This window comes from Salvia hispanica, chromosome 5, assembly GCF_023119035.1.
Source record: "Salvia hispanica cultivar TCC Black 2014 chromosome 5, UniMelb_Shisp_WGS_1.0, whole genome shotgun sequence".
In the NCBI taxonomy this organism is placed as follows: domain Eukaryota; kingdom Viridiplantae; phylum Streptophyta; class Magnoliopsida; order Lamiales; family Lamiaceae; genus Salvia; species Salvia hispanica.
The window spans coordinates 11,785,865-11,797,573 of record NC_062969.1 but is presented as its reverse complement, the minus strand read 5'-3'; the positions used below and the strand labels follow the sequence as shown (position 1 = coordinate 11,797,573).

Genomic DNA, 11,709 nt, shown 5'->3' with positions numbered 1-11,709 from the left:
CAGATGAAACGGACCTAAAACAAAGCTTGACTGGATTTAAGCAATTTGACAAGAACAATTAAAAAAATAAACAGATCTACGGGTATAGACGAAGTAAAACAAAAGGAAATAGAAAACTCAAAATCTATGCACAACTTGAATCCCTTGTTCAGATCCAACTCGATGCTAATCCACTCCGATCCAAGCATCCGACACGAACTCGGTCAAAAAAATACCCATAGCTAGAATTGACCAAAACAAAATTAACATGCTAACCGAAATAAAACTTCAAACGAAACAAAATCAACGGGTCAACACAAGATAAACACCATCAGAAAACAAAGGGCTGAAAAACCGGTAAGTAGCAACAACCAAATCACCCCCAAACGTAAGTTCAACGAAATAAAAAGGCAAAAAAAAATGTAAGTAGATTGTTTCTTTTTCTAAGGGACGGTGTTACGACGACTTTCAAGATGAGACCCTTAAAATTTTTAAAACCCACCCTAACTCTCATTTCCCAAGAAAGGTTTTTGTGTGTTAGCTAAGAGAAAAAAATTTTCGTACTATGGGGGTTATGATCCCGGGTTTATTTATGGGATAAAGGGCCCCAAAAATGAAGGTTTTAATACTTTTCCCCCTTTATTGACCCCTTTTCCTTCTAGCCATTTTTTTCCCCTTCCCCCCGCCACTTTCCTTCATTTCCTTCGCTAGTCCGTTTCCCCCCCGGTTTTTCCGATCTAGCGATTCCATCACACCCCCTGTTTAAAAACTCGTTTAACCCCGGGGAAAATATAGTGCTTTTCACCACATAACCGATGCATGAAATTAGCCTTATCAAGTTCCGGTAGACCTTTTTAAAGGGGATACTAGAAATCACTTTGAGGGGAAATTATCAAAAAAACTTTATTTTATTTTCCAAGAAATAAAATAGATTTTTTTTTATAATGTTGTTATTTTTTACATTTAAGGGAGTTATTGCATGTTTAAATGTATAAGAAAAACCTAACAAAGCCCCAAGTTTTTGTTTTAGTAGACTTTTTTCCGTCCACTTTAAGGAAAATGCCATCCTAAACAAAGAAAAAGAATTTCCCCATCTATAGGAATTAGACTATCCATCAAAAGGTTAAATGAAATTTCCCGGCAGGCCCAACCCCACCAAATAAGATGACTTTGGTGTGGTAAAGCCCCGAACGGATCTAAAAAAGAAGACGAGTCTTTATGCTATTTACCAAAGGGAGGTCTTGATAAATATTTGTTTTTAATCAATGGGGTTAAAAGTTTGGGGAAAGCATCCCTTGGATGATTATGCACTATTTTTGATTTTGTCAAATATTTGGGGGTTTTTCCCAAACCCAAAATCCTGATATATTGTGTAGTGGTGATTAATATAAAAGGGGTGCTGGGTTTGTATTATTTTAATCGGGGGGCCAGGGGGAGTCTGCTTGATAATGTCCTCAAGAGGGGAAAACAAGGTTTTATTATTCTAAAAAAAATTTACTGATTTTGATTACTCTAAGATTAATAAAAAAAAGGTTTTTCCCCAATTTCCACTTTTAATTTATATTAAGAAATTTAAATTTAAGCGAATAGCATTAATTAAAGGGACTTTTTTATCTTCCCGGGAAAGGGTTAAAACTAAAACCGGGACATTTAAAATTTTTGGATTGATTAGTTCAATATTATTCGTTTTGACCTTGAATTTTTCCCAAAATTTAAAAAGTTGTATTAAATCTTGGTTTTTAAATTTTAAATTTAAAGAAAAAGAAATAAAAGGAAAACCCATATCCAAAACCTTCCATATACCCCGGGGTTTTTCCCCCCCAAAAAGAACTTAATATAAAGGAAAAAGGGGTTTAAACTAATTATTTTTGCATAAAATTTCGCCCCCTCTATCTTGAGGAGTTTGAATTTCTCTCCTAATTGGAGAAGGATTTTTTCCCGCCTTCTTTATTTAAGTCCTAGTATTCCGGAATCAGCCCACACCGATTTTGGGAGTAAAATTGGGGAATTTAGATCCGGGTCAAAATTCAAAGCGGGGACGTGGGGAAGTCGCGCCCTCGTTTTTATTCTTTGGGGAATTAACAAGGTATAATTTATGCTCGAGAAAAGCATGTTTTAAGTTTTATTATACTTAAAGCATGATTAATTCAAGAGAACATGTTACATGTGAAAATTACGCGAATAGAATTGCCTTTTAAAAAATCCGCAAAAAGATTTGATTATTATGTGATTTATTTTCAATTTTATTGAACGCTCCGCCTAGCCTTCCCTTTGTACCAGATTTTCCATGGGGTCTCAACCCTTCCTACCAATTTTCGTGGGGGAGTTTGGGTTTTTCCCGGGAGGGTGCCGGGGACTTTCCAGTCCACCTGCAGGGCCGGGGGGGTGCCAAGGGAAAAGGGCCGCGGCAAAGGCGGGGCGATGAGGGGGAGAAAGGACCTGACCTTTTGGGTGAGGGGGGGAGTGTGTGGCCTTTCAAGGGTTGGATCAACGTTTTCGGGATCTCTTTGGCCGAGCAACCCAGAACCGACAACATGTGGGGAAAAGCATCGCCAGGCCTACATTCAATTTAAACCCGGGAGGGAAAGGGTTTTACACGCCCGAGGAGGCCAAGACATGGGGCCGGGGAAAGACCGGGGTGCTTCCCAATTCAACCCGGGTTGTACGAGAACAACTCCCGCATGCTTACCAAGGCCAAACCAGGAGGACGGAAAAGGGCGGCGCCGGGTAGCCTCCAGGGCCCCCCAAACACCGGGGGCCCCAAACACTGGACTCGTATGTGGTGTTGATGGAGTTGGAAAAGTTTCGAGCGGGTGTTGTTGTTGGCTGGCCGGCGCAGAGATTTTAATTGGCCCCCCAAACAAGAAGAAGAAGGGGGCCGGACCTTCCCGGGGATGCCAAGAAACCCGACCCTCGCGCCAAAAACCGCCGCGCCCCCAAATTGGGCAAAAAACGGCAATGCGGATGTCTAGGGGGCGCACCAGCAAAAGGGTCCCAAGAGGTCCAAAAAAGATTCCCCTCCAAAAAAATTTTAACCATCTACCGAGATTTTCCCCGTATAGCGATGATAAAAAGATTTTATACGAAAGATGTTTAAATATCAAGGGGGTAAGGGGTGACTGATGACCCCCTAAAAAAGGAGATGCCAAGGGGGTCATCAAAATTAAGGGGGATTTGGGGGGTTTCCCATCCGGGATGGGAGACTGGGACTCCCATCCAAACGGACCGGGTCTAAAGGGGCAACGAGGAAGAGGAGGCCGCGCGGGTTTGCCATGGTATGATTTTTTTTTTTTTTGTAAACTATGTAATTTTTTAAAAAATTTAGCTATTAAAAAATTTTTAAAAATTTTGTATGTTTTTTTTTTATATAAAATGTTCCATTTTTCCGTATTCCCCCTGCCATTTAAAATTGTGAATTTGTGGTTTTAAATCCTAGACTTTCCCCAAAAAAAGTCCACTATCTTTTGGGATCCAAATGGCAAATGGGGAAAGTTCTTTCTGATAGGGGGTATGTTTTTGGAAACCTCGGGTATCTAGTAAGTCCTTCCTATTGAAGATGGCTATTTATAAAAGTGAAATCTATATAAAGATGATTAATATTCATCAGAAAAAGAGATATAATTGTGGAAATGCAAGGACATTTTTTTTCTTTATTGTGGTGTTTTTAGTGCAAGAAATAGTACGAATGTAGTTTTGGCATCGTGTGAATTGGAGTGTGAATTAATTTTGCGATTGAAAGGACATTTTTTATGCTTTATTATGGTGTCTTTCGTGCAACAAATAGTACGAATGTAGTTTTTGCATCGTGTGAATTGGAATGCGACGTAATTTTGCGATTGAAACTTAGTGGATGGCTAATTATAAAAGTGGTAATGAATGTCATCAAAATTACAGTATCACTACCAAAAAAAAAGCTTATTAAAGACTATTTTTATAATATAATTAAGAACAGTAATTTATATTTTTAATATACCACCAATGCTTTAAAAAGTATTTTTGTTATTGGTGTCACAATTAAAATTAAAAGAAACAAATGAAAGCGCCCTAAAAAGCAAAAAATTAAGTTAATTTGTCCTTAGATTAGGAACATTTTCTTTTGCATCTTAAATGATACTCCATCTGTTTCATAGTAATGAAGTCATTTTACTATTTTGGTACGTTTTATTTAGTTTTTTAGTAAAAGTCAACACATTTTTCCACACCTGCTTTACTCTCTTTTATTTTTTCTCTCTTCATCTCTCTACTTTTTTCATTTTCTACTTTATTCTCCCTTTACTTAACTCACTTAACACAATTTTTCTTAATTTTCGTACCGAAAAGATACGCCTCCATTTACTATGGAACGGAGAGAGTAGTTATTTGTTAAAAAATTTCATCACAATTAATTGCGTCTCGATTTTATGTACTTAAAAATTAAGGTTTTAGAAGTGTACCATATGTTATTTTCGTTAGTAGACGACCAATTATGCAAGAAATAAATAGCCATATTAAAATTTCCTTTATGTTACTGTGCATTACTTTTTTTTTACATTTATACTCCCACCGACTGTTAAAAAAAATAGGGGCGGTGAAACGAGTTACCTGTGGATACCCCCATCCGATAAGTAGGGTACTCGTACCCGATTTTAGCCAAATTTGTTATCTCAATATCCGCCCTGTAACATATCGGGATTAGAAGATACCCATGTCAGGTATCTCGTACCCGACATTGCGGGTACCCATACCACCCCCAAAATCCAAATAGAAAATTTGAAAACCATAATATCCGAATATGTTCCCTAATTTATTGTATTAATATCGATGGTAACCGGTAAGCTTTGAATAGATTAAGAATAAAAGTGAGGGGACACTCTATAGCAAGTTCTGGTAAGTTTTCAATTGTATGTTCATTGGAATATAAAAATGTTTCAAAAGAACTCTTAGAACTCTTAGATTTTATAAAGTATTATAAGATGGTATATGACTAATTGAAGGGTCTATATAGATGTGCAGTGCGGTGTGATATCACTCTATCTAGCAGGTCCAGAGGATTCGACTAGACTTTAGAGGCTAGAAGATCTTGAAACTATCAGACAGGGGTCGTTGGATGCACTCTATTTCTTCAAAACCTCAACCCACTATACTACAACTAGCACAGGGAAGTAAAAGATCGATCCCACGAGGACGAATGTGTTACGAAACTGCATTTGAGGATGTTTTGGGAAAAAGGGGGGTTGGCTGCTGCCACGCAATTTTGTGGGTCGAGAACTTAAAACTACTGGGTCTGAGAGATAGGAAAAACTTTACTCTACCTACTGGGTCTAAGAAATGAGAACGTACGGAACATGCATGACTTAGAGAAATGAGATATTTTAAAGTTCTAAGACAACTGGAGTTAACTTAACTAGACGGACTTTCCTAATTTGGACAGACAAGTATAAAACGAAAAGTGGGGACAAGTTTCCTTAAATTACCAGGGTCTGGGAAAGCATGCAGAAAAGTAAAAAAAATAAAATAATGCAGAGTACTTGACAGAGTCTGGAGAACATGCAGAAAAAACAAAGTACATGTGCAGAAAGTACTGACAAAAGCAGATCTGGTTCTAACTACCAACAACTTCATCTTCTTACGGAATCAAACGAGAATAGCAGATAAAACAGAGTATTAAACGACATGAAAACAGAGCAAACTTCAGATTTAAACTTAAAATGAGAAATTAAAGCCTAAACTAACAGATCTACGCTACTGGACCTAGAGGATGCAGAAACAGAAAGTAAATAGCCATAATCATGCACAACGTAAACATCAAACATCAGATCTACGAAACTCCAACTCAAATCCACCACGATTCAACAAATCCAAACATCTCCATATGCAAATCCACAACCTCCAACAACAAACCAACAGTCTCAGTTCCAAACATCCAACAATCAACAATAACGAAAGCTATTTGCAAGAAATAAACATCAACTCAGCGATATCCAACAAAAACCAACATAAACTTCCATAATAACGAGAGCTAAGTTCGAATCCAGCAAATCAAAATTAGAAACTAGAGTTACGAAACTTAAAAACCAACAAGTACTTGAAACCGAAAGCAAACTAAACAAAGCAAAGTAAATATTGTTTCTTCGCCTTCACAAGGCGGTGTTACACAGCAGCAAAACAACGATGAGAACCACGGTAGCCAGGATCATTCCATCTCCAAGTGCGCAACAAGTGAAATGAGAAATTTGAAGTGTGGAACTAAGGAATGGAACAAGAGCTTTAGCTAAGAGAGTGTGTAGTAGTCGTTGTCCTGTTCTTCAAGGTTGAGCTCTTTATATATGTGAGGCTTTGATCCCTAGAGTATCCCTCTGGTAATTAGACGCTTTTGCCCTTGAATGAGACTCTTTAAAATAATCTGCTCTTGCTCCATTCTGCTCCTGTCGCCAACTTTTAATTCTCCCAGGTCCGAACGACGACTTCTGATTTTTACTTCAATTTCATCTCTTTTGCATCTACCAGGTCAGGTAACAGCAACTCCTAGGTCCAGCAGATTTACTACGCACCTGAACTCATAAACACAGATTAGCGCCCCAAATGCACATAATTTTAACCCAAAACCAATGCCTGAAACGAGCCTTATCACTAATACTAATAATATCGGATATTATAGAGATTAACGGACTATATGCGCGGGTAGCAGGTATAGTATGGCTAATATTAATAATATCGGGTCTTATCGGGATTAACGGGTATACCCGCTACCCGCAAACCTCTAAAACACACTATCCGATCATGTCTCGTTTCTCGTTATTGTCGAGTAATGGTACCCGATACCCGACGTGTAGCGGGTCGAAATGAGAATTACCCATTACCTGCTACCCATTTTGCCACCCCTACAAAAAAAAATACTCCACATTTTACTATTTTGAAATGTTTGAGATTTAATGTTTCATTTACATTTTTTGATTTTAAGTAATTGGACCTTACCAGTCAACTAAATTATTACATTGACATTATAAAAATGAGGTCTATATTCCATTAATTTATTTTTTCATTGTTTATCACAAAGTTAATCAATTTCTTATGTACCGAGTCAAAATAGGTCTATAAATGGAAGACGATGGAGTAATTTATAGTATTAGGGATATTTCCTAAAATCATGAATTTTGGCAAAATTTTGATATTTCCCACGAACTTTAAAATTGGTCTAAAAAATAAAATAAAAAATTCATTCTATTTGTTAATTCCCAACTCAAAACTTATTCTAAGTGGGCAAGCGTGAAATATTTATGATATTGTAGACCACTTTTTATGTTCGTGTAAGTAGGATAAAACGTCATGTAGAAACCACATTAATATAGTAGTACCAAATAGAATAAAAAATGCACATAAATTAGTAAGATATGGTGATTGACCTGCCGTAAAATATAACAAACAAAATATAAAAATTGATACTACTATTATAAATAGATGACTTTTAAATTTTGTGAGAAATATCAAAATTATATTTGGCCAAATTTATGATTTCAGAGATTAATATTATATTGTAGAAAATCTTTTTGACTTCTCGGTGGTATTTATGTTATTATTACTTCAATTAATTTACTGTAATGTTTTAAAAATTGAACATATCGATATTTCTACGTGCACATGGATTCTTTTACATTTCCACATGTCATCATCTGTGCATGACCCAGTTCACAGTTGAAACTTCTTCAAATGAGAAAAATCAACTATTCCATCTGCACTAGAAAATTTCTCACATAATTCTATTTTGATTTATCCTATAATTTTTCACATTTCATTTTTTATTATTTTGGGCATTGAATCATATATTTCATTAATTCATTTTTACTTATATTTTATTATAAAATTAATATTTAAAAAGAGAACTCACGTTTCAATAATTTTTTCAATTAACTTTAATTTAGGAGTACTATATTTTTTAAAACTCATATTCCATTAAAATATGACAAAATTTAAGAAACAGACCATACTACTGTTAAACATTTTTTGTTGAAAGAATTTGGGTCCTCTTCGCCGCCTTAATAAAACAATCACCCATCACTATTCATCTTACTTTCTTAGTTGTTTCAAGTTTCCACGCTAACCTTCTAATAATAATCCCACTTTCACATTTACACACTAATCCAGTAATCCTATATATGTAGTCATCCCATGCATGCTGACCACTATCACTCAAACATTTCTAAACACATTAATTCTTCAAAAAAAAGAAACACGATCAATCCATGGGCCATCACCACCACCCCACCGCCAACCAAGCTCCAGTAGCCGTGGTGGCCGTGCCGTTGCCGGCTCAAGGCCACCTCAACCAGATGCTGCACCTCTCCTCACTCATCTCCTCCTACGGCCTCCCAGTCTACTACGCCTGCTCCGCCCTCCACAACCGCCAAGCCCGAGCCCGCATCCACGCCTCAAACGACGCCGTCTCCCAAATCCACTTCCACGACTTCCCCACCCCACCCTTCCTCTCCCCTCTCCCCAACCCCAACTCCACAACCAAATTCCCCACGCAGCTTCTCCCAGCGATGGAGGCCACCCTCACCCTCCGCCCCCTCTTCGCCGCCTTCCTCCAGGAATTGGCGGGAAAATTCAAAAGAGTCGCCGTCGTCCACGACTCGTGGATGTCGTACGTGGTTCAAGACGTTGCGGCTATCCACAACGCCGAATCTTACGAGCTCGTCTGCATCTCTGCCTTCTCCACCATCTCCTTCATCTCCGGATTTCTAGGGCTTCCTTTCCCTCTCCCCCATCCGAATGAATTGCCCCCTTTCCAAGATTGGATGTCGGATGAGGCAAACAGCTTCGCTGCTCTCCAATCAGAGCTCTCCGATTTCAGATCTGGATGCATCTACAACACCTCCGGATTGATCGAAGCACCTTATCTCCAAGTTTTAGAGAAAGACGAGAGGAACAAGAGCAGGCCTATTTGGGGAATAGGACCCATTTTTCCTAAATCAATACCAATTTTACAAAATCAGCACGAATGCTTAAATTGGCTCGATAAGCAGGATCCGAATTCCGTGATCTACGTCTCGTTTGGGACGACGGTCTCGTTGGCAGACGATCAGATCAAGGAGATTGCCGAGGGGCTAGCGCAGAGCGGGGTGAAGTTCCTTTGGGTGCTGAGAGATGCCGATAAAGGCGACGTGTTCGATGGAGACGTGAGGAGGGCCGAGCTGCCGGAAGGGTTTGGGGAGGGAGAGGAGGGGATGGTGGTGAGAGAATGGGCGCCGCAGCCGCAGATACTGGCGCATCCGGCGGTGGGGGGGTTCATGAGCCACTGCGGGTGGAATTCGTGCGTGGAGAGCATGACGGCGGGGGTGGCGATCGCGGCGTGGCCTATGCATTCCGACCAGCCGAGCAACGCCGCGCTGGTTGCGGATGTTCTAACTATATATTCCCTCCGTCTCATTAAATATGTAACATTTGTTTTTCGGCACATGATTTTATATAGTGTTGTTTTATGAGTTAATGAAAAAAGAGTAAAGTAAGAGAGAAGAAAAAGTAGAGAAAGTATGATTTCCATTTTTAAAAACGTTTTATTTTTAATGGGACAAACCAAAAATGAAAACGTTTCATTTCTAATGGGACAGATGGAGTATTTTTTTATGTTGTTAATTTGTCAAAGCGTTTGGATTCAAATACGACAAATCATTTGCATAAATAAATATAGTACTCCATCTGTTCTACAGTAATGGAATCGTTTCTTTTCAGCACACGATTTAAAAAAAATTGTGTTAAGTGAATTAAGTAAAAGAAGAATAAAATATGAAATAAAAAGGGTTGAGAGATTTAGAGTGAGTAAAGTAGGAGAGCGTAAAGTAACTGAGAATAAATGTGTTGATTTTTATTAAAAATGGTATGACTCTACTATCATCAAACATATTAAAATGGCAAAATGACTATATGCAAAGGGCTTATATGTGGTGCGGCTTTTTTTGACAAATAGGTACAAGTAATCTCTAGTCGCGACAAAGAAAATACAATTTAATTGATATTATAATGGCCAAAATATGGTTCTAATAACTCATCTGCTAATCATATCAGATCCAAACAATGAATGAAAAGAAAATACTAATTAAGTTGAATCATAGAAAGGATGTCCCTTGACTACATCTACATGTATTTCAATAGCCAAATTGAATTTGAACTAGTCTTGATTGTAGTAGTAATTTCTAATGTGCACTTCAAATAAATATATGAATATTTGATTCGACATATATTTTAATATATAATTAGTAAAGTAAGAAAGAGATAGAAAGAAAAAAGTTTTTAAAATATTGTTAGTGGAGAATGAATCTTATCTCATAAAAAGTAAAAGAATTGTTAGAATTAAAAAGCTCATATTTTTCAGATACAAACTAAGAAGAAAAGAATTCATATTTTTCAGGAACCAAAGATAAAAAAAAAACTACTTCCTCCGTCCCAACTAAATTGATACATAACTTTTGGGCACTAAGATTAAGAAATTGTGTTGAAAATAGGAGAGAGGAGTAAAGTAAAAGTGATTGGATATTTTGTTTTTTTGTTAAAAAAAGAAATAACTCAACTTAGTTGAGACATTTCAAAGAGAAATATGACTCAACCTAGTTGAGACGGAGAAAGTATTTAGTAATTTATCTGTTGCATGACTCTACACTAATATAATAATATTATTACTTTAATTGCTTCTTAATAAATTCAAAGAAAGTCACTAATAGCAACTTAATTTTGTTAAATTTTATATGTATGAATCACGATATAGCATTGCAATTAATTATTTATCTATTTCCTATTTTTTATAGGGTTAAACCCTTTTGTAATTACATTGATAATATTAATTTTAATTGTTTTTAATTTGAACATAATTGCTACTTTTGTTGGAGTAATTTATTGTATTTTTTTAACTAGGAATGGTAATATGATGTTATTTTAAGGGGTGGTGGCACCCTAACATGCCCCTAATTAGCTATCTTCATATTTTAAAATAACATATATAATTAACTACCAAATTATTTAATATATAAAGTATCACTCTATTTTATAAATAAAAAACAATTACTATTAGTTCAAACTTAATTAAACACTATGTGGAGTGTGAAAGCTTATATTGCGTGTGTATTAAATATAGGAACTTAAAAAATATTATTCCCTTGAGTCATATTTTTTTTTTAGAATATCTCACTAAATTGAGTTATTTTCTTTATTTACAAAAAAAAAATTTAACATTTAATCACTTTTACTCTATCCCATCATCTACATTATTCTCTTACTATATCCAAAAGAAAAGGATCGAAATCCGTCAAGCTAAGTAGCTAGCAGTAGTAAAGAATAGAAAGATACTCTAATATACTACTCCCTTCGTCCCGGCTAAGATGACACATTGCTTAGCCGGCACGGGATTTTAGGAGTTATTTGTTAAAGTGTTTAATTGGAGAGAGAAGGAGAATGTAAGTATTAAAGTAGAGAGATAAAAGAAGATGAATATTTTAATAGGAGTGAGAAAAAATAGTTGAGTGTATTAATTAGAAAGACAAAGTTACCAAAAAAGGAAATGTGTCATCTTAGTTAGGACAAACTAAAAAGGAAAATGGATCATCTTAAAGAGGGAGTAATACTTGTACGAGTTTTCCATTTCTTTTAATCTACCATCATATAGATCATAATTATGATAATAAGGGATACGTTAATCAAATTTTGTAAAACAAGACTGTATATGTGTGCATTGATAATAGGGGGAGGGGGAAACAACAAGAG

General features: G+C 36.5%; 1 protein-coding gene across 1 annotated transcript; it reads left to right on the top strand.

Annotated features, from left to right (window-relative positions):
- The first annotated feature begins 8,120 nt into the window (after positions 1–8,120).
- Positions 8,121–10,083, top strand: LOC125189428 (zeatin O-glucosyltransferase-like). Its single transcript, XM_048086708.1, has 2 exons — positions 8,121–9,356; positions 10,021–10,083. The coding sequence occupies exons 1-2, from the start codon at positions 8,199–8,201 to the stop codon at positions 10,081–10,083; spliced, it is 1,221 nt and encodes a 406-aa protein (XP_047942665.1). The 5' UTR covers positions 8,121–8,198.
- Positions 10,084–11,709: the final 1,626 nt, after the last annotated feature.

Excerpts from the sequence above, each read along its gene's own strand:
- LOC125189428 (XM_048086708.1), top strand. The coding sequence starts at position 8,199 with ATGGGCCATCACCACCACCCCACCGCCAACCAAGCTCCAGTAGCCGTG. Across the intron at positions 9,357-10,020 it reads ACGCCGCGCTGGTTGCGGAT|ATCCAAACAATGAATGAAAA; the intron begins GTTCTAACTATA and ends TAATCATATCAG.